A 24,031-nucleotide genomic window follows, 5' to 3' on the forward strand; every position below is an offset into this window, starting at 1 on the left:
AGTGAAATAGGTACATCATTCAGTTCTAAAACTGCATTTAGTGATTTGACGAGTCAAATCCAGGTAACAGCTTCAGACACTCTGCAGCTAACCAGCTCACACCGCTGCAAGTTTCTCTGCAACATTCTAAACTCACCGTTTATTAATCAGTGTTACAGCTAACATCGTGTAGTCATCCACTTCTGTTTATAACGACAGCAGAACTCCAGCTGGTTAATACATGTAACCTGGGCCTAATACTAATGTTATAGTATTAATGCAGTAGTAGTGGGGCATGTCAGTGCGTCGTTGCTATGGAGACGGTCAGCTGCGTTGTGTTGCTTTGATGTGAGCGTCCCAGTTTTAGAACGTTTACGATCAGATGTCAGAGGATTCTTTGGGCAGGTGCATCCCGTCTCGTTGTGAATCATCGATCTTTAAAACTAAAGTTACTGGAACCACAAAGTCATTGTGTCATGTGTTGCATCTTATTCCACAGGCTACACTAATCTTTGAGTTAATATCCACGAGATATATAAAGTAAAGGGCCATGCCTGAACATGAAACAGAACAGTAACTTATCTTAAAGAGTCTTTAAAGTGACGGTACTTTAATTTAAGTTCAGTGTTCTCTTTCCGACATCATTCAGCTGGACTCTGCTTCAGGTCGCACTTCCACACATGCTGTACGTGTTTACATGACAGCTGTATTCTTATTGTATCTTGTTACTCTGGAATTATTAGAGTTCATGTAAACACACTGAATGAGTCCATCTAGATGAGCTCTGCAGAGGGAGGGATGCTTATTGCCGCTGCTCACACAAAAGAGATTTAAGTACAATTCCAAACTCTGCAACAGCTCCCACCTGAGCGACAGAAGGTGCTCAGGATGAAGCGACGGAGCACGCCGGACAAAAAATGGGAAAAGACGAGGTTATTATCGGAAAGCCGAGCACGTCGTTGTCCTTCGCGAGGACGCCTCCTCTCTCCCGTCTCTGCCGGCTAAGCCAATAAACATCCAATTTTCCCTCGGGTTTGTCATGAAAGCGGCGGCTGATTGCGCTCCGGGAGCGGCTAATTTGTCAATTTATGGAGATAGAAAAAACTCTCTTTAGGATTTAGGAGACGCGAAGAGGAACAGATGAGCTTCTGTGAACGCAGAGTTGTAAATGAGCGGTTCTGCAGCAGCGTGGGAGTCCCAGCTGAGGGGGAGCGCAAGGACGAACACTTTCATCTGTCAGGACGCTCGAACCTCTTGACCCCAGATTTCACTCATCAGACTGCCACTGATGAAGTGATAGAAACAGTGTGACGGTGTCTCATATATGTTGTCTGCTTCACACTTCACACCTTAGCTTAGATGTTCAAACACACTGCTGTTTATCATGCTGTGAGCAACAGTAATGAGCGTCCTTTCACCTCAGCTGTTTCAGAGCGGAGACAGAAACACTTCAAACACTTTCTTTTAAATTAAACTTGGAAATATTCAAATTAACCTTGTGCATAATCGTCTTTCAGCTCAGCCTGGCAGAACAGACGTCCTTAAAAACTTGTTAGCAGAATTTCAAATAAGTTTCAAATAAGTGTTACTCTGTTAAAAGTCTCCAGAGGTTTGTGGAGCTCTGATGGAGAGACGATTTGCCCCAGATGTTCTGTTAGTTGGTGCGTTGACTCTTTGGATACTAAGTAGCCTACCATCCAACACCAGTGTCTCTGTCTCTGCTGCGCTGCGCGGCCTTGCTTTTTTCTTGTTTTATAGCTTCTTAAAGTATAATTTAAAAAAATTGTTGGAAAGTTTGACGTTTTTGAGCCGTACGGTTCATCACTTTTTCAGAGACGTAACATTTCTGAACATCTATGTTGTCGAGGGTGCAAACGGGCAGCATAGAAACGTGTGTTTCTGCAGCAGAGGGTCGCTCAGTCTTTCAGTCTGCTTCTTGTGTGCAGAGAGGCTGAATCTGCTCCGAGCTCTGGGCATGCACGCCTGTGTGAGCAGCAGAGCCAACAGGGCAGAGACACAGGTGAATCAGAGGGAGGGGGCCGGGAACTAAAACCTACTTTCTGAGCGGTCGCAGCTCAAAAAGGTTCCTATGAACACGATTTTTCTAGGTTTTTTTTCACAAATGTATGACTTCATAATCTCACAAATGTTTTGTTCTCTACTGCCTCCTAAAACTTTATTTACTTTTATAATTTCATGTTTGTTTCTTGAACTCGATCTCTCTACGGTCAAAGTGCTTTAATGTCTTTGCTCTGTTGTCTTGGTCTGAGCTGCAGGGTCGCCTCAAACCGGAGCGATTTATTAGCTTGGAAGACGAAAAGAGCCGAATTAAGGAGCATTTGATCAGTGAATGTAACTGTCCTCGTGCTGAGTGCTATTACGTTATTGGTTATATTATTATGGTCTTAGTCTGCTGTCCGCTCTGTGTTTGAAACTGTTATGTTGCTGTTTTTAGTTTGTTCTTGTGAAACTTTTCTATGCTGCCGTCTCGGCCAGGACTCCCTCGTGAAAGAGCTCTTGTATCTCAGTGGGATTATTTCCTGGTAAAATAAAGGTTAAATAAAATCAAATCTAAATCTCCCCGAAAACGAACAAAAAACAAACCATTTCTTGCTGTTTCAAAACGACGTCTCGATGTGCATCAAACGTCCTTTTGACTGCATCGAATCATGTCTCTGTTACGTCATCTACCCGCAAATGGCACGGGGAAAACTGGGGATTTCAAAGTAAAAGCCTTTCGCTGCCTGTGCATTACAATGCCCTTATTGTGAAGCACAAGGAAGAAGTGATGACGAAAGCTAATGATGGGGGCGGAACAGGAAACTGGTTAGATCCCAGTCTGACAGTTTGGATCAGTGAATCTGCAGTGATTACGTTTCCTGCTCATTTAATCAGATTTGTCCTTTAATCCGTCTCATGTCTCCGTTTGTTGTAAATGATTTAATGTCTTCAAACGTGTCGTCCTTAAAGTCCTTGAATTGTCCTTGAAGAAAACCTGGACTGATCCTGAACTCACCGCACATTTCTTTTGATCTGACAATTACACAGCCTGAATCATACACGTGGACGTCTGTGTGTGTGTCTGTGTGTGTGCGTGTGTGTGTGTGTGCGTCCTCACCTCTGTAGTAGAAGAGGCACATGTCGGACAGAACAAACCACCTCTTCTTCCACAGCTTCATGCCTGTGCTGTCCTGAAGGGGGCAAAGGTCACAGATCATCAGTCAGTCAGTCAAAGAAGAGTAATTACTACACACTCACACAGTTTCTCTCTCTTTTGATCCCCCCTCTCTTCCTTCCTCTTGATCCCCTCGCCGTCTCTCCCTCCGGCTGCTTCTATTAACCAGCTTCTATCTCCTCCTCTGAGACAAATTGCTCTGTTTTATCTCTTCATAACGCGGTGACAAATTTGCGTCTGTGGTGCTCGAGGCGAAGGCCCGCGCTTTGTTCTCTACGCTCTCGTTCGTCTTCCTCTCCCTCCCTCTCTGCTGTCGTAATGACTGCAGCGACAATAACAGGTTTTTTCTCCAGGACCGTTCGCTCACTTTGGGTCTTTTTCTCTATTTACAAAGTGTCTCGTCCGTCCACAGACCTTGAGGTCGGGAGCTTTGGGTAAACACTGATGACATTTCTTCTGTGAGGGAGCACTTTGCCTGACAGGTCTGTGGGGAGGAGAGCTGGTGTGAAGTGAATCGATGGAGCGGCGGTGCAGGGGCCAAGGCTGAGATGGAGGTTATTGACAGCGGCTCTAACCGAGGTCTGAAAGCTGAGTTGAATGGTGCTCGATGAGGCGGTCTTCGGGGAGCCGTTTCCTGGTCAGAGGTTGAAATATTGAAGCACAGTAGATCTCGGTGGGGTGAAGAAAATTGCTCAACTTGCAGCGAGGGGGTGGAAAGGTAATGAGAGAACAAGCTGAGCCTCAAGCTAAGTTAGCGAGCGTCCAGTCCAGCTCCACAGCGAGAACTGGATCCTGCAATTTCCTCATGTTCAGCAGGAACTTTGGCAGCAGCAGGATTCAATGTGTGAAAGCCAACAGAAGCTGCTGATGGTAAAATATGAGAAGAACTCATCTGGTAATTAATCTCTTAGTTTGTAGCTTTTACTAAGAGCAGCGAGCTTATTAACAACTTCAGCACTTCGTTCATAATTTGAAGCAATATGTCGACTTATTGTAGACGACAGCATCATCTCACCCACGCTGTTCACGCTGTTCTTTGAGGCGTATTTCTGTCCCTATTTTTCTAAGACGTAGTTAGTAGTTGTGTACAGAGACACAGTGAGCTCGTAAAACCAACAATCACTAACCCATCACCATATGTATTAAGGCATTGCACTGCAAGAAAAACATCAGCAAAGATATCACATACGGTGCAGAGAAAATGACCTCAAGTTGTTTTTCATTTTGCAGGTGAGCTCAGTTTACAGCCCTCTACATAAAGCAACCGAGACAGCAAGTAAGGTAGCTTATTAGTGACGGATTTTTGACACAACCATTATTATGACCCTGAAGTATGGACAATAAAAACTAGGGGTGCATCCAGAGCCGTCACGGGGGGGCAGTGCGAGGCCCTGTGCAAATTTGATGTTCCCGTCCTGCTGAGGTTGCTGCCCGGTAGGCTTACTAGCCACAGTGCCACTGTTGGTGGTGCTAACGTTAGCATTTCACACCCACTGGCTCTGCACACATGCTCAGCCACCACATCTCTGGAAGTGTTGACAAATGTATCCAGCGATCCTCGCAGTGACTTGTTAAGTTATTTTCCTTTTCTCAGCACCCAGCTCCCGTTTACGAAATCTGTCGCGCTCTCATGCGGCCGACATTGTTTTCCCTCCTCCTTCGTCCTTGCAGTGAGCAGCGAGATGGAGCACACACTACGTAACGACTCTTTGAGTTTGCATAGTGGAATTAACAAACAGGAATTTCATTTCAGAATTATGTTGGGTCAACAGCAGTCTTGAAAATATTATATATATATATATAGTAAAAAAAAAATGCTGGATGTGAAGCCTGGGTTGCCAGGTCTGTGGTTGTCCTGCAGAATTGCTGCAGACCCTGTGCGAGGTTCTGGGTGCAGCAGATAGTTGCCAACAAATGTAATTGTCAACAATTTGCTGGTTACGTTATTATGTGTGTTTTTTCATGCTGTGCGCGGACATAACATCGTTTCCCAGAGCTGAGTCTCTGAGCGATCAGCCGTCTCACAGCCTTACTATCTCTGCTGAGAGTTGTTCGTGCTAAACAGCGACAGCTAAACAAAACATGTCAACGACCTACATGAAACATTAAACATTTTTAACTTTGGACAGAGCGAGTTGTTTCTCCCTGCCTCAAGACTTTATGCTAAGCTAGGCTAACTAAGCACCAACGCCTGCTCATGAGATTAAAACGTCTTAATCTTGAAAATAAAGTAAATACACATTTTTAGTTAACATTACTACGTTCTTTATCCTGCACGTTCGCCTGTCATCATTCATATCATCTGTCAGCTCACAGTCCAACACAATCCCAAACACATCCTCTCATCTTAAAGGGGAGCAGCCGTCCCGTACCTGTTTGTAAAGCCAGTTGCTCTTCACCACCGGGGCATTCGGGTTCCTCTTGATGGAGTTGGACCGTTTTCCAAAGTTGTGAACTTTTTTGGAAGACCTGGAGGGCTGTTAAAAACACACAAATGGAAAATGAATGTAGTTTGAATATATACGATACATTCAGCTCGATAGAATAAACATTTACATTACAGATATTGAGACGCACATTTATGAATAAATAAGTCACACCAAATATTTCTCAGCCCGTTAGAAAAACACAAAAACTGAGTGTGTTTGTGTTTCCGTCTTGCCTCTCCTACAGAGAGAACTCAGCAGGGAGAAGAAATAACCCAAAATATCATCTTTTCTCTCCTCGTCTCGACGCAACACGACATGTGTTTGCTGCATCGCCTGCAAAGAAGCTCGTACACTAAAACAGCAGCTATAAAAAGCTTCGACAGAGGCAGATGTTTGCAGCTCATTAAACAAAGCATATTTCTCACCCCCATACATCACGGCTCACTTACTGAAAACAGCAGCGCTGCAGCATTAACATCTTTCTGTCAGTCAACAGACGGATAAAAGGAATTATTAAAGTCTGAAGTTAAGACAAACAGGATGAAATTACAAATGAGACATGCACACAAGCTTCCTTTAAGGAAAGCAATGTTTCTGAGACTTTTATTCACTCCAGTGGATTTCTGATTTATTTATATATTTACAGAAAAAAACAGCTTTCTTTCTGTTTTTGCAGAAGAAACAAACAGACAGATTTTTGTTAAATTACTGATGAAAAAAATGTTTTGTCTTCAAATGTGCAAACCGGCGTTTTTGTCTCCTTCAAAGTGAGTTTGTTTACCAAATGCTGGTTTAGAAGAAGAGTATTTGCACGCTTTATTATTTCCACTGGTCCTGCTCGGTGAGCCGAGGAAGCATTACTTTCTCTGGCATCCTTTGTGGTTTGGTTTAAGTTTATCCGACTAAAGCTTGAAGCTCTAAAAATAGCAGCTGCTCCCGTTTGTCTTCAGGAGTGTGAGACAGTACGGCCCTGATGTACCTCAGAGTCGGCTGGTTCTGGAGGACCTAACAAAACTGCAGCCAGTTCTCAAGCTTAACCACATTTGTTGTAGTCAACATGAGGACGACGGTCCAGTGACGTGCAGCCTGCTGCTGTGGATGTTGATAATGATAAGTGATCATTCACCTTCTCGCCTGCAGGTAGAAGTCGTTAGAAGCATTCTAATGAGAGTGATAACAACCGATAACGGGCCGTTTCATAGTCGGATCACATCCGATAATGACAGAGTGTGGGGAGAGCAACGATATGACCCAAACAGCACACCACACGAGGGCTGCAAAACCGAACCCAAAGACAGAGTCGTTGTAGTTGTGTGATCTCTTAATTCATCCATAGTTGTATCATGCAGTGTCTGAGGTGTGTGCATGCAAGACTCTCCCAGTCCTTTCATTGAGCCGACCACCTTCCCCGGAGAGTAGCTGTCCAAACAGCACACTAACAGATGCATTCACCAACAACCAGAGTCCAACTCTCACAGCTGCAAATCTCACTAAACCTCTGGCGCTCAAACGAGACTTCAGAGTAAACAAACATGGCGGACGGCGGGCAGGAAGAAGTGGTGATGATTCAGGCAGAAAAAAGAACAAACTGTGGATGAAGAGGTGGAGACGGCGTGAACACGGGCTGCACATGTTACTTTATGCTGCACGTTTGCTTTTGTCGCCATGGCTGCGGTTGTTGTTCTTCCTGCTTCAGTCAGCTCGCTTCCTGATTGGCTATCGTTTGGTTCCACGTGACGATCCACAGAGAGCGTGCTCGGCTGTCCTCAGGGTCCCCCCCACACGACAGGATATCAGATCATAATTATCAAACATGTTTGATATTTGAAATCGGCGCGGCCACGACGTTCCTTCGAGAAGATCGGGGGAAGTAAAATCACTCAAACATCGCTCACAGCACAGGAACATCTGAGAGATCATCTTTATAACCATCAGAACATCAGGACTCTGTTACTTTAGTCTGAAGGAGGGAATCAGGCCCAAAATCAGCCTGATTATCTTGTGTGTACCCGGCATGAATAACAAGTGTGATGGTTTGGGATGAGGTCAGGACTCTTTGCTCCAGAATACTGCTCTACAGTTGGAAGCTCACGATAACATATTACTGTAGCAATGACGTATCCAAACGGGCCAGTCCAAAAGTAAACTAAGACATGTGCCCAGGGGGTCGGCCATATTGTGACATTTGAATTAAAAAAAAGAAAACCCTCCCATCGTCTTCGTCATCTTCAAGCTGAATCTTTTAGTTTGAACTCTCTTATCATTACAGGTTGTTTTTGTAGCAGAGTTTGCCTGCACACTGACTCTGTTTGACATTAAGCAAAAGAGAAAAAAAAAAGCACATCTTAATTATTTACGCTGCAAAATATCATCTTCTTCAGAGCTGCTTTGACCTTTATCCTCAAAGCCGTCGTCTTCTACAGGCCGTCTGTGTGTGCAGCGTTCTCAGGCGAGGCACGGAGCAGGACTGCTACAGCTGGGTTATAAATAATGACGTCTCATAAATACATGAAGCTATGCGGTGTTACACTTTCTTTTGGTCAGCGTAAGCAGAAGTAATAATAGTATAAGCATCACTTATTCATGACAGCACAGAACTTCTGATTTGATCTACTCATGCATATTTATTTCCTGTGTGTTTGTGCGCTGCTCTGCGATGTTCGATCCAACAGCGCAGTGACCTGTGCAGACGACACACTCACTGCAGAGTTAGCCTGCTTCATACTCACACTTCTCCTGCCTGAAATAATAGGCACTGACACAACATGGACTCTTTCCAGGACTGTCAACGAGTGCTGGGAGGAACTGACAACTCACCATAAACGGCCTGAGGTTGACCTCCAGCAGAGCATTATGGGAACAATAAATCAACTGTTTCAGGGTTGTTAGAGGCTGCACTGACACTTTAATGTTTGCCGGAATCACTTTAATGAACCCCTTTTGTTCATTTAATCAATACAGAACACTAAACAAGCAATGTAAAAGATAACGGGGACAACTTCTTGAACCTGACGAGCGGCTTTTTTTGGACAATCAAACTCCTACTTGAAGGGACAGTTTGACATACTGGGAAACACTTATTTGCTTTCTGACCAACATTTAGATGAGAAGCTTAATAACTCTCTCATGTCTGTGCAGTCTGTATGTTTCTACAGGCAGCTGCAGCACAAAGACTGGAAACAGGAACGCAGCAAGCCTGGCTCTGTCCAACGGTTACAAAATCCACCTCTTAAGCTCACGAAAGACATATTACTGAGGATTATGTTCCAGACAGCGAACTATTTCCTGGCTCTGAGCAAATGCCACCCACCCAAAATGTCAAACTATTTCTCTACAATGCAACCTACTGCTTCCAGGACAGGAGAAGGTAAAAATGTGGTACCCAGGATGTGTTAAACGTGATAAAAGATGTGCTTCTCTGCAGAACAACAGATTTTGCAGCAACACTAGGCTGTACACTGGAGACACAGATACAACAATTGCAGGTGTTTTTGGCACAATAAAACTAACTCTGAAAGAAAGAGATGAGGTTTAAATAAGCACAAATTTTCTTAAACACGAAGGACACTTAGGCTGCTGAGACTGTCATGAGGTTTGCAGTTATTAGTGAAAGATCTGAAGCACTGTACATATCACAATTCTTGCTTGATGATGTGGTTGGGTTCATCAGGCTGTGACCTCCAGCAGTCACTGGGGCGGTTTGCAGTCAAGAGTGGAGCAGTTGGGATGAGAGTCAGCACTGTCTGATGGTGCGTTCCATTTGTTATTTGGAAGTCGGAATCTCCAAGTTCCCAGTCGGAAATTTCAACTGGACCGCCCCCCCAAAGTCGGATTTCCGACTTGGAAAGTCGGAGGAACCTCACCAACCCCGACCTCATATCTCCGTGCATCAACGGTAAAAGAAAGCTGTAGTATTAACTGTTTATTATCACTTCTGTCTTCTTTGTGTCACGTTAAATCAGCCGTACTCACAGTACTGTCCAACTTCTCTCTGTGGACATGTTGTGGACCTCATATTTGTTCTGTAGTTCATTTGTTGTAGACTGTACTGGACGCACCATGAGGCCATGGTTCGCTGCCGGAAAATGGTGGATTGCTCCCTTTGGGTAGGAAGAGAGTTACTGCCCCAAGCGAAGGAGTTCAGGCTCTCGGGGTCGGGTGAGGGTAAATTGGATCGTCAGATTTACGGTCAGGTTGGTGCAGTACTGCGGGCATCCAGACTGTCATGGTGAAAAGGGAACTCAATTTACCAGTCGATCTACGTTCCAACCCTCACCTGTGGTCAAGAGCTTTGGGTAGTGACTGAAAGAATGAGATTGCGGATGTCTGCAGGGTGTCTGGGCTCAGGAGCTCGGAGTAGAGCCGCAACTCCTTTGCATCTAAAGGAGCCAGTTGAGGTGGTTCGGCATCCGATTAGGATGCCTCCTGGCACGTCCAACTGGGAGGAGACCCCGGGGCAGACCCAACACTCGCTGGGGGGATTATATATACCACCTGGACTGGGAACGCCTTGGGATCCCCCAGAAGAAGCTGGAAAATGTTGGCAGGGAGAGGGGCGTCTGGGCTAACTTGCTTAGCCTGCTGCCACCACGACCCGACCCCGGATAAGCGGATGAAAATGGATGGACGGAATGTTGGATGGATGGTTTAATTGAGGACATCAAGGAATTTAACACAATTAATTCTGAAAATAAAATGAGTATTGAATACCTCCAGTATTCAAAATAAAGTCAGGGGATCACCAAGGTCTTAATAATCTGTAACTCTGAAGATATTCAGCTATCCAACTTCACTGAACAAGTTGGAAACTCTGACCTGCTGGTGGCACTGCATGTTAAGTCAATGCATCAGTAAGGTAAATATGATCCATCCTGTGGGGATCATAAATATCTTACAGATTTTAAGGCAATCCATCCAGTATATACTACAATATTTCAGTAAGTACTGTGCCTAAGATAAAAGCCCTGCTTGGATGGAGACCTACCCGTGTGAGTGATGTGGAGGTGGTGGTGCCGGTAGTGACGGTGGTGGCCGGGCTGCCGGGGAAGGTGCTGTAGTCGGAGCCACCTGTGTAGTTCGATGCCTCGCTCATGGTGCTCATGGGACGTTCCTTCTTGTCACCGCTGCTGCCCTGCTCTGAGGAAGCCTTAGGAGCTGGCCTGCAACAGGGAGAGACATAGAGAGAAAAAGAGAGAGGGAGTCAGCTGACATAAAAGACAAAACCATAGAACACTTACGGGATGACAGAAGTTACAAATAGAGCAGCAGGGAGGGCAAGAAAGTGGTCAGCAGCTTGAAAAACTCAGGATGAAATCAGTGAACTTGGTCAGTCCAGACTGTGTTTTTGTGTTTTGCCACTTAGTTCATCTCAGCTTTTCAAGCGTGAGGATCTACTGGCTGTCAGATGTCAACATCAATCTCCTTTAAAAAATGCTGCTCTGTCAATATTCTCACAAGGTCAAGAACTAAATTTCTGACTACACAGACCTCGACTTCTTCAGGTCAGAAATTTAAGCTTTCCTGCACACAACCCAGGAAGAGTGACCTGTTGGTTCTCACAGTGTGGTCAAGGTTAACCATTTAAAAATATCAATTTAATAAGGGTGGAAGCATTCTGCTCATAGTTCATAGTTTAAACGTTTGGCAGAATTTACAATAGCCTTGGAACCAAACATATCTGCTAACTCATGTTGTACAGTATTACTCTGGCTGATGCATCTGAGTCCTTCTATTCAGACAGATCTCCATCCAACCTGAATCAGGGCAGGCCAATCATAACCTTTGACTGAATATGAGGAGAGTTTAAGGACTGTTGATGCAACAACCAAGATGGCTTCGACTGATTTGGAACGTTCTGCAACGTCTATTTTGTAGGTATAAAACGAACTGAATGTTCGTGCACGTCACTAAAGAATTTTAAGTGTTGGCTACTACACTACGTTAGCCAAACATCTGTGTATCAAGTTGAACTAGAACTATGAATCGGATGTTGGAACTAGCCATGTAGCCCAGCAGCCTACCGCTGGTGGGTCAAACATTTCATTGCTCCATCAAGAGGCATTGTGGTCTGCCCCTGTCGAAAACACTCCTTTGGAATTAAAAAAATAATTGAGAGGTTCCAGACTTATTTTATTTGCAAATCCGGGTAGTGATACCGGGCTGGTAAAATGCCCTCTAATGGGCAAGTGGGAGCAGAGTCTTGGTTTTTTGTTGCCTCATAACTTGAGAAGATGAACGATCCACCCCTCCCAGTCTGCCTGTTCCCCCGACAGGGTTGCCCTATTCTAAAGAAGCAGGTATTGTCAGCCTAAGATAACTCAGTGTGATTTTGCCATGGTTGCAGTAAACCAGCTCTTCATTGTTTCAAGGAATCTAGAGAGATTATGCCAGTTTAACCCATTCAGTCTTAATGAGCGTGGTAGGCTTGGAGAGAGAGCTTATGGTGGATCTCTTTGGGAAACTTCTTGACAAGAAGTCAAGCATGTCGTCTGCAGCATTGGGCGTCGCAAGAGTTGAACCCTTTCTGTGATTTTCATGGACAGAACCTCAGGACCGTTAACAAGAACAAGTCTCTTTACTTCTTTATAACTTCAGTGTTCACAGTAAGGGCGCTCGCAAATGTGCAAGCGGAAACTCAAGTCATTCGTTTCCAGAAAAGTTCTAGCATGGATGACTCTATGATGCTCACCTTATTCCAAAGGTAACAAGTGTAAATCTATGAGCCACTGGTAGACCAGCTAACTGACAAAGCTCAATGTCAGAAGGAACATATAGGTTTCTGTTCTGGGCGTGACTTTGAGAGAGCTTTTGATGCAGCTCTTGGGGTGACCTTGGCAACAGGCTTAGACGGGGTTGTACCTTGTCACCTAGTCTGTGATTTTCTTGGCGAAACCAAAGGGAAAAGTTGAGGGAGGGAGAGTCTCCAGTTTGGTGACTCTTGGATTCAACCTTTTGCAGAAGACGTGGATCTGCATGCAAGCCATCCCCGGTGCATACCAGAGTTTGTGCACTGGGACGTGCGGAGAATACGTGGATGAAAGTCACCCAAAAGCAACCACCTTTAAGGAGTAAACACTGCAAAGTGTTATTGAAGGTGGTAGGTGTGAATGTGCCCTTGGTTAAATTGGTTCATTCAGTTAAAATAATTGGTAAATGTGCGCAGGTTGAAGCGTGCTGTATCTTCACTGAATGGGCTAGCAAGATGATGAAGAGGATTCACTAATCCCAAAGGCAGAATCTGTCTCCACAACAATCCAGCCAGCAAATTAGCCAAACCCTCCATCTCATCAAGCAGACCCTATCTTCCCTCTCTTAATGACACACTATCTCTGTTAAAGCCATTAAAGCGAGGGACGATGAGATTGAGAGGCAGGGCAGAGCGGCTTGAATGAGCGCGAGCGGCGGGGGAAGCGACAGAGACGAGTGCTGGAGAGGAAGAGATAAAGAAAGTGAGAATGTGAAAGAAGGGAGTTGGTCGCATGAATCACAGCTATTATTCTCCGGGTGTCACCTCTGATGTATGCCTCCACGTCCAGCCAATTTAAATGGCCTGCCAACCTGGCCTGACAAATTGAACCCGCTCAAAGTTTTCACCCCTCAGTCGAGCAGAAGGACAATAGCTAATGTGAGGAAAAGAAAGTTCAAGGTTTCAGAGTTTGATTAAAACCACCACACAGAGACAGCTTTATCTCTGTCCCCAAGGTCAGCACAACAGAAGCTAATCAGGTCAATGAAACTCTGTGTCCACCTTGTTATTATTGTTGACGGCACACAACGCAGGGTTTTTTATGACTTCTGCTCAGTGTTGTGCTGGGATTGCTGCCAGTCCCCCAGATAACACTGAAGAGTCTCTTGGCTGGTGTTCTGGTACATCTTTATAGAGATCTTACTTTACGATTTGAAAGTGATACATCCTCTGGGAAGTGCCATCAAAGCTGCAGCTCTGAAGATAAAACTTCTGCAGCTAAAGAGAGCTACCGAGCTAAAAAGTGAGTGTTGAACCGAATGTCCTAGAAATGTTTATGTTCTTCTTTTTCCAGCTAGAGATGTACAGATGGAAAAACTCTGTTGAAATGTCAGACGGCGTGTTTTAAGCTTGTTGTGGGATTTTGGTCCCCGAGTGGCCAGGAAGTCATTTCATGCAGCTTTAGTGCTTGACACAACAGTGTAACAGCATTTCTAAGCCTTCCTCCATTTGTTTGCTAAATGAGATGCTTTTGTCGCCCATGTTATTAATCTGTCCCTTGAACTATTTGCCAGACTTCCTATGGATATTATAGGTCAGCATAGGATGATTACTTCACATTTTCTCTTGACCAAACATTTCATCTGGCTGGATTTTTCACGACGATTGATTCATACATTTGTGAACCCTTGAGGATGACTCCTTTGAATGGTTGGTCACTGTTATTCTAACTCTTACAAAATTAATACAACTTTACGGTCAGATTGCCACAACATTAACTTTTCCTTTTAATGCTCCACATAGGGGAACAGTCGGTCATCTCTCAATCAGAGGGTTGGGGGTTCGATCCCTGACTGCTACAGAAGATGTGTCCTTGGGCAAGACACTGAACCCCAAATTGGTCTCGATGGTACAGCCATTGGGTATGTGAGTGGATGATTAGATCCTGATTGGCTGTATAAGTACAGCACATTAACCATAGGATGAACCCTTTCGAATGACAGTCTTTCTTCTATTGTTGCCTTCAAGACTAAATTAACATTTAATCCACGCTCCGGGTAGAATTGCAAAACCTAATCTCTGTTCATTACGTTTTTTTAGCCTTATAAAATTGGATGATGATCCAAAATCCAGGGCCGCACGATGGTGCGGTGGTTTGCGCTGTTGCCTCACAGCTAGAAGGTCACTGGTTCAAACCCGGGTTTGGGAAAAGTGGGCCTTTCTGAGAGGAGTCTGTATGTTCTCCCCGTGCATGCGTGGGTTCCTCCGGGGTCTCTGGCTTCCTCCAACAGTCCAAAAACATAATTGGTGACTCTAAATTGCCCGTAGGTGTGTGTGCGAAAGGTTGTCTGTCTCTGTGTGTCAGCCCTGTGATTGTCTGGCGACCAGTCCAGGGTGTAACCCCGCCTTTCGCCCATCGACAGCTGGGATAGGCTCCAGCCCCCCCGCGACCCTGTACGAGATAAGCGGTATAGATGATGGATGGATCCAAACTCCTTATCTGTAATTAATGAATACAAATATTTGGTTGAAAATGTTGCGGGCTTTATTAGTTTGGGTTTGGGTTACGATAAAACGAGACGAGATAAGGCCTCTTTAATATTTTTGAAACAGGTCTAAGCGATCTTGTTTTCTGCCTCTCTGTCTCTGACACCTTTGACCACACCTGCACCTCAGAGTCTGGCCTGAGCTTTCAGACACACATCGACTGCTGGTTGTGATAAACACCACACTGGTTCGTCTCTCAGGTGTATCACCTGTGATCGTCCCACACTGCTCATCAGATCAGCAGTAAGATAGCAGGTGAATAACGGACGTCTTTGAACTCTTTGTAACACCATCATCTCATGAACATCTCATTCTTCATCCTCGCACCTTCGATCTTAAATGAAGGCACAGTTAATCACAGCTAATTAATCATGTAGTAAAGAACAGCACTTTATTTAAAGTCGGCATGCTGGTAGGAGATTAATGAGCATGCCCACCATTGAAATGCCTTTCAGCACATCGGCAGCTCTTCCATATTCAACTCTGGCAGCTGTGATAATCTACTTTCTATATTTCAGCCTACTCAGCAACGTTTATCCCGCTGAAGGCAAAACTCAAACTCTGCAAATTAAAGGTTGACTTAACTCACATATCAAATAGAAACATCAACTTCTAGTTCCTGTCGATAGACAGAATGTGTCTGGGTCTGTTTTCGACCTGGAAGTGACGTCTCCAGAGAGATGTAATGAGAGGGTATCTCATCTGCAGATGATATCAGAGATCTTAATGTCATGAATCTTTAAAAGGTAATTCTGGATCCTCACAGCAGTTATCCATCCCTCAGTTTGGAAAACGCACTTAGCACATTAGCTTGTTGCACTTAATACTTAGCTCCTAATAGAGGGTAAATTACTGGTATTAGTTAAGGGAGTTCCAGCGGTTAATAGAAAAACACTAAAAGGATAATTGTTCCTTTTAGAGTTCTTTAGAGACGCGTAGCACTCGAGCTGTAACGGGTCTGTTGTTCTAATTAAAACTGTGATTCTCCTCTGATTTGGGATTTCAGTGGAGTTTAAACCGACCTCAAACTGACTGGCAGAAATAACTAGTTTACTCTTAGTAACATGTACGAACGTGAACGTGCCTTTAGACTATGTCTCTGACATCCATGGCACAAGATATCACGAGGTTCAAAGTCAAGGCAACTGGACTTCTGGATTTCTTCATGCTGTCACAGCTCAACCTGCAACTCACATCAAATTAGGACGCGCACATTCGCAGGGCAACAGCAGCAACTTCAGTCCATCAGTCCATGCCTACATAGACTGCATTTAGGAACAGTATTGAGAATATGCTAACCTGCACTTTGGCAGCAACACACATTTAAAAGTAGAGAAAAGGTTCTGCACAGGTGCGTAGGAGAGAAGTAAAAGCTCCCGCTGTCCAAAGTTGCAGAAAATACATTTATTAGCTTGCATAGCTGGACAGTGCGCAGGAGTTTACTTGCAAGCATCGATAAGTTACGCTCGTAAAAAGAATGCAGACATTGACCTGTAGTATACAAGTGAATATTCGGGTGTTTTTAAAGCATGTAAAGTTAAACACGTTTACGACCGAGTGCATGAGAAGGTCGTCTGAACAGGGTCTCTGTTTGGCCTTTTCATTGGGCTGTAACTCTCTCGAGGATGGCCGGGCTTCTGTAGGTGAAAGATGTTTGATCACTGTTGTCTCCAGAAGTGTCAGTCAACAACTTTTACTAAAACTTTTTACTTTTTTAGAGAAGTTTTGCAGCAAGAATGTTCTGGAATCAAGGTCTTTTTTTGTGTGAGGGTTTTCTCTTCCTCCAGGTACTCCGGCTTCCCCCGACAAACAGATTCCAGTTTGGTTCATTGGCCTTCATAAATTGCCCCTTGGTGTAAAGACTTTCTGTCTCTATGTGTCTTTGTGCTGTTTCCATATTAACTCATCACTCAGACTTTGTACTGACAGAAAGTGTATTTAATAAGAGAGGGACAAAATATCGATACTGATATACGTCGTCGTCCTGACTCGTGCAAATGTTGATATTTGAATTTACAAATATATTGCGCTCCAGATTTCCCTACGATTTTGTGTCACCAACACAACTTCATCACTCCTCGCGGCGGCGCTTATGACATGAACGAGGGTAACGTGAACAGAAATAAATGGCCGAAGAAGAAGTTAACAGCGGGATAAAAGAAGAAGAAGACAGCAGGATAAAAGAAGAAGAAGACAGCAGGATAAAAGAAGAAGAAGACAGGGGGATAAGGTCGTACAGCGGTGAAATGAAGTTAAGAGATGCACGAGTAAACTTTCAAATGCAAAGTCCTGATTTGTTTTCACACTTCTATAGTTCTGTAAATGTTATTCACAGACTGAAAACACGTTCATTGTTTCATCTCAGTTTGTGTCAAACTCTGTTAAACAAACACTGTCTGCCTGATGAAGGTCGAGCGCTGAAACGTTCAAATAAATGTAGTTTCTGCAGGTTGGATTGTGTGCAGGAGTTTACAGAGTCTGTGAGACTGACACCAAACTGCAGTGATTGTCTCGCAATATATCAACCATCACAGAATCGCTGTATTGTGATATTATCGTTATCTTGGGCCACATATTGCATGTCGTATCGTGAGCTACCCTGCGATTCCCACCCCGAGTATTTATTGTCCGGTCCAGTGGAGACTTTGTTAAACATGTTTCCAAGCATGAAACGAGAGAAAACAGACAATAAGAGGAAAGTCGTGCATCGAGTACACAGACTTGTACGAAGTGGAAACAGCCTCTGATTATAAAAGTGAAACTAATGCAGAAGTTCTTTAAACCTGCATTCCTTCTGATCGTACAGCAGCTGTAAGAAAAAGAGCCACTTCTCACTTGATTCATTACCTCAGTAAACATTATTATTACTATAGTTTTTTACTTTGAAGGTGTCTCTTTTATCGTCCTCTAACAAACCCACAATGTGGCTGCAAAAACAGCGTCTGTCTATCCAAAGCATCCTGGGAAGTTCACTGACCGAACACGGTGAGGTGAAGAATTCACAGCGAGATTAAATTCATGATGAGATATGTTTCAGCTGAGCTGGCGACATTCTCATATACTACACTAAACTGTGTGTGTGTGTGTGTGTGTGTGTGCGTGTGTGTGTGCGAGCGAAGGCATTTAGCCATTAGAACACAGAGAGGTATTGTTGCCAGAGGCGGATGTTGTGAAATTGCTCCCGTTTCGTTGCTCTGTCAGTGACACTGAATTGCCGGCCAATTGACTGTGAGTGAGAGAGAAGGCCTTCACTCGCCTCCAGTAACAAGAGCCCTACATCTAAAGTAGGGTGACCGAAACACACACACACACACACACACACACACACACACAACGAGAATCCTCCACTGATCGCACAGCCAATCTGTGTTTCCCTCTTCTTGCCTTCTCAGCTCGTCCCTCTGTCTCATCTCGTCTTCCGTTTCATCTTTCACTCTCACGGTTACCTGGGCCTTTATTAACCTTTCCTCCACAAACTCCTTCCTGTTTATTCTCATTCCCTGTGATGAAACCGGCTTGTGTGAGATGATTGTTACTCAGATATCAGAGAGCTTTTCCCCCCCGATCCGTTTGTTTGCAGTTTGTCTTCCTGCGCTGCGAGCTCAGAGTTTATTTACTCTGAATGTGAGTGATGTTAACGATGACTCAGCTTTGTGTGAAACATCATTTTATCGTCTCTGATTTTCACTTTGTGTTGTTTCAGACGAACGGAGTCACACTGCTGCTTTTACATTACTAGCTTTAAAACAGGAAGTGTACAAACAATCCAGAGATCGTTTCTGACTAATAAGTGGAGCTAAAGGGAACGTGACGTTGCCAGATGTGGATAAGGATAGTACAGAAACTTCTAGAACCAGAGCTAACTCGATCGCATTAAATACACCTTCTTATCTGCTAATTTATGTCCAAGTGTTCATTTTTCTCACAAGTTTACTTTTAATTAGTTATTTGATGCTATAAAAAGGGGGTGTGGCCTCATGATTGACAGCTCTGTGGACAAATGGGGCTCCTGCAGCGTTCTGTTCCCGAGTAGCAGAGTAGAGGAGGAACGGCGAGAGGAGACGTAACTAACACTAACACTACAGTCATTGAACTTTCCATCAGCGTGAATATCTGCTTCAGACCGACACAAGAAGCTGTTCTGCTGCAGACTGAGCCCACCTGAGGGCTCCAACACGCCAAGGACACCTGAGGGCTCCAACACGCCAAGGACACCTGAGGGCTCCAACACGCCAAGGACACCTGAGGGCTCCAACACGGCAAGGACACAAGGTAAAGGTGTGTGTCGGGTAGAGGAAGGTGCGGGTCGTTGATACTGCGGCTCCACCAGCCGATCTTTACTGCACACACTCTGGATACAGATGATGGCAGCGCCCGCTCCGGGGGGTTTAGGCGTCTTCTTTGTTCACTGAGAGGAGGTGGAGACTCTCCTTTTGAATCCTATCAGTGTATGATATGATATTTATTGTAAAATGATGGCCTGTTTCCGTTTCTTTGACCAGCGAGTCACAGTTCAATATGAGACAGTTGACGGCTTTAGCTGGGAGAACGTACCGGGCCTCTGCTTTGTCATTATGCGAGTAAAGGTGTGAGTGCAGCCTCAGTGGCTGCCTGACACCTGATTTCATTTCATCACTTCAGAAGTAATAAAAGCCAAAAAGGAAAAAAGTGGATTTCATTTGATCAGACTGCAGCAGAAAAAGAGGAACTTCCTATTAAAGCCAGCGCGGCGTTATTACCCAGAGAGGAAACTTTAACTCTCCCCGCCGTATTCTGCACACACATCACATCAATCACCCAGAATATCATTCCTGCATTAGCGTAGCACAGCGGCTCATCAGACACATCACGCAGAGTGTGAAACCAAGTTAGTGTTAGCAAGAGGCAGGAACAAGAAGTAAGATAATTCTCACACGGAGGAATGAAGCCTTGAATTAGAGATGAAGACAGAGCTGGGAGCGGCGTCCTGACATGTTGGATCAGAGGGTTAGTCAGCGCTCGCGTGGTGGGGGAGCACCAATTAGGTTTGACTCGGATTAGAGGAACAGTTTGACTTGTTTGCCGCCTCACAGAGTCACATGAAAGGACTGAAATCCTCTCTGTGTGTTCGGCGCATGTTTAGCTAGTTTAGCGACATAAAGAGAAGCAGGGGAGACGGCTAGCTTAGCTCCAAGTCGTCCAAAAACGTATTCCGTCCTTTGAGCGGATCAGAGCCTGAGATACGGCTGATGATTTTGCAGAACGACTTCTTCTTTATATATTTTTTAAGATGATAAGGAAGCAGTTTTTCAAGGGGAAATGTGGAGCTCGTATTCTGCAACACTTACTCACTCACAGCTTTGCCAGTGAATCTATGCTTTCAAATATTTAACGGCCATTTTAGTGTCAGGTTTGCTCGTGCAGAAGTGTGCGGTAATAAATATGCAATGTACGGTTAAACTTTGAAAATAAAGTTAGCAATATTCAATGATCGATGTTAGGTTAGACTTTCAAAATAAAGCTCGCTGTGAAACATTTTTTATGCATTTGGACATGCAAAAGTTTGGTTATGTTTAGGAACCGAATCTACCTGTAAGGTTTTAGGAAAAAGTTCATGATTTAGGTTTGAATAACTCAAAAGTTAGCTACGTTAGCACAATCTATAACTAATCAGAGAAGTCAAGTCAGGACGGCAAACAAGTGAACCTCCGCGGGTAAACAAACCCACTGCTAGCAACACGTTGTGCATGCAACAGCTTCTAGTTTTAGTCGCTGAAAAAAGCAAAGTTTAGTTTTGAAAGCATCAAAGCCAAAGCAGCTCCTGGAGCGGGCGAGGGGTCGTTACCTGTCAGGAGCCTCTGTGGGCTTGTCAGGGTGGACAAGCTTTCCACAACTCATTCTAGAAACAGAACAAAGGAGGGAGAGAGAACGACAAAATAATAAGAACTCAAATCAAACTGAAGTAAGAAATGACAGAAATTATAACATGAAGCATAAAACAGGACATGACTGAAGGTAGCTCTTGTGTCACTGAGGAGAGGTAACGTGAGCGACATGTCTTTGTTGTTGTGCAAATGAAACACGGATCTGTGATGAGTTCAGAGAGGACACGCTGTAATCTGTAACACATTAAAAAGCAGAATTCAGAGTCTGTGAAGTTAAGATCTGATAAAGTCAGAAAAACACCAAACGTCAAAAACATCAAATCAAAAACAAGGCGTTTAAAGAGCTATGTGTTGATTTCACATCGAGTTCTTCAAGCTTTTGATCTGTGATCTGCAAAGTGGCCTTAATCTGAATGCCTGAGATCGATTGCTTCTGTCTCCATCAACACACCCAGGAAATCGCTGTTTTTTCATTCTACTGCAGATTGAATCCGAGGAAAGTTCACACCATCTCTTCTCTTGAGTTGTTCTCCCGACTTTTCAGGTGTTCTGATGATTTTAATCAGGACTCGAGAGTGTTCAGGTGACAGATGAGAAAGTTAAATTGGCCTTTTATACCTTTATTCACAGAGAGAGAGAGGACAGCGTTGGAAACAGGGGAAGAGACAGTGGGGATGACATGTGGCAAAGGGCCGAGGATGGGATTCGAACCCGGGGCACGATATAACTGCTCAGCAAAACCGTTGTTTGGTCCACACCGGAGTTCGAGTCCGGTGATCACACCAACCTAAACGAACCGCACTGGGGGGGCAGATGCTCCGGGGTTCGATTCAATCGGACTAAACAGCGCTGGTGTGACCCCGCCCTTACTGACCTGCACAGTCACAGAGGAGAACTTGCTGCTGTGACATTTTGCATCGACTGAATTCACATTCACACCTGTTGTAATGTTATCCTATGACTCATGCACCTTGGAAAGTTTTAATTTAAGTTACTTTTTGCTAGAATAATAAGAGAGAAAGTTTTTATTTCAGGTAAATTTCAGGGCGTGACGTCCTGCGATGTGTTTACTCTTTCTGTGTTGCAGGTCCCTGGTAGGCGGGGCTTCCGTGCACCTTGGAGTACCTGGCCAGTCTCCTCAGGTGCTCCCAAGGTTCTGTCTCTTCATCTCGCTCCACCATGTTAGTGTTTGGTTGGCTGCGGCCATCTTTGTAGTTTTGTTTGACACTACTACACTTGACATCCACCAGCAGACACCCCGTAACCTTTGTATCACCTTACTTTTGTAATAAACCTTTATATAAGTTAAAGCAACTGTGTATTTCCTCCTTTTGTCCTGGCTCATGAGCCGGGTCCTGACAGGTGTGTATTATTATAACTATATTAGAACTCAAACAGGAGGTGTGTACGTTCTGCTCTGAAGCTTCCAGTTCATGTGTTCATGAGTAAATCGTTCCATGCTATAAGTGCAGCCTCCTTCTGTATTGGATGTACACTTACATATGTTATAATATTACCTATAAAGTATGATGAACTGACTTTACGTGCTGTGTTCATTGTAATGTGTGTAAAACTAAATAAAGCTGCAGATGCTGCAGAGGAAACATCACCCAGCCGCTCTCTGGATTATGTCTCTCCATTTTTCAGGAGCTTTAAAGAGAAAACAGGAAGCTTTCCTGCTCAAAGTCTTTGTTCTTCTAAACACTAATCTACCCGTGTCTCGCTCCAGGCGATCTGATTATTAATTTAAAGCCAGGCTAGTTTTCCATCAGCTTCCCCAGACACGGCTTTGATCAGCCCATCAGCCCACCATCGCTCACAGAGAGACCCCCATTATCCATCTTGTTTCTGTGGCTCTCAGACTTCCTCTCCTTCACGCGGGTCTGTCTGTTATCATTTTCTCCCATTCTCATATCTTTGTGTTGTTTGAACAATCAGACATCTGAGAGGATTCTGTGAATAATTAAAGGAGGAGACAGACGGAGGAAGCAGGAGGAGAGAAAGAAACAGAGTGTTCTTTAAAACTCCTCCTTCTGAACTTGTTAGGACGGGGGGAGCAGCCGGCTTACAACAAAACACCAGGGAGACGAACAGAACAAGATATTAGTGAGCTGAATTTATCACAAAGTGTGTAAAAGAGGAAAGTAGACGGTGGTTAATGAAAGCAGGAGCTGCAGAGGCGTACAGTACACCCTGATGAGATGAGAGGAGGGAAACTTCCCCCGGGGGACACAAAGCTACTTTCAGGATGTGGGTTTTATAAATGTCTTCATTTAAACTTCTCCGCAGTGACTGACGTGTGAATATGTGAAGATCTGCGCAGGGCTGACTTTCACTAAACAGCCCGCGGCAGAGCAGGAGGAGGTGTGACGGAGGAGAGAGATGGAGGAGAATAGAAGAGAGAAAATTGGTGACCGTTTACATTAAGCGCGACAAAGGAGCATGTCGTTACTAAAGTGAGAACCAGGTAAAAGCTTGGTACGAACAATGGCCGTTACTGGGGAAAATTAGACCCTCAAATTCCACAGGATCCGTCTCCGCCGCGTTCCGTGTGCGCCGCGACCTCCGGAGTCGATCGCAGCCATTCAGGTCAGTGCTCGTGAGTCCACAGCACGCGCCGCGGTCCGTCTCTGGCGCGTCCCAGAAGCGTTTCTCCGCTCTGCTCCGCTAAAGATACGTGCCGAGTCTATTTTTGACGGAGGCCGCTTCAAGCACGCGTCAAGCTGAACAGAGCAGATCGTTCCAAACAGGAAGTCACACACGAAAACAGCATACAGCAGCCGGGCATTTCAAAATGAAACACAGTGTACAAACTCGTTTTTGAAATCTTGAAAAAGAACACTTTAAATTAAGTAGTGTGCTGAGCCATAGAAGCACAAAAATCAGATGATCAACCTCAGAGGTGCAAACTGAACTGTTGTTTGTGTGTTGCTCTGTTTTAACAGATGTTATCGCGTGATGTCACATTTCTCGCGCGATAATGTTCTCTGCTTGGCCCAGCGCTCCGCTGCGCTGCGGACCAGACACGCTTCCTGTGGGCGAGGGCTCGCGCCGTCTGACGGACCAGAACCACGGCTCAGGCGGAACGCATCGGACACGGATCCTGTAGGATCGAGGGGTCAGACTGTGCACTGAAATATGAACTTCTAGGCCGTGTGCTTTTATTTCTAGCTACATATTTACGTTTACAGTAGCAGCTTGCAGTGGCCGTGGTCAAACACCCAGGGCCCGGACGTTCAAAAGACTTAATCTGGATTTGATGATTCTTTTTTTCTATCCAGTTAATTCATTTTACTTTTATCCCGGTTGTTCAAAGAAAACTGGATTGGATCGACCTGATGCAGATACAGAC

General features: G+C 44.6%; 1 protein-coding gene across 1 annotated transcript in view; it reads right to left on the reverse strand.

Annotated features, from left to right (window-relative positions):
- LOC138599679 (pleckstrin homology domain-containing family A member 5-like) overlaps nucleotides 1-24,031 on the reverse strand; it is a 241,962-nt gene that overhangs the window by 59,158 nt on the left and 158,773 nt on the right. Inside the window, exons 5-8 of the mRNA XM_069671435.1 lie at nucleotides 20,640-20,693; nucleotides 10,568-10,742; nucleotides 5,527-5,631; nucleotides 3,098-3,170 (exon numbers count right to left, since the gene is read on the reverse strand). Of these exons, the coding sequence (XP_069527536.1) occupies nucleotides 3,098-3,170; nucleotides 5,527-5,631; nucleotides 10,568-10,742; nucleotides 20,640-20,693 (407 nt within the window). The remainder of the gene's footprint in view (nucleotides 1-3,097; nucleotides 3,171-5,526; nucleotides 5,632-10,567; nucleotides 10,743-20,639; nucleotides 20,694-24,031) is intronic.

Source organism: Semicossyphus pulcher, unplaced genomic scaffold (assembly GCF_022749685.1).
Source record: "Semicossyphus pulcher isolate SPU_LCO1_2020_fin unplaced genomic scaffold, fSemPul1.0.p SCAF_20, whole genome shotgun sequence".
NCBI classification, from domain to species: Eukaryota; Metazoa; Chordata; class Actinopteri; order Labriformes; family Labridae; genus Semicossyphus; species Semicossyphus pulcher.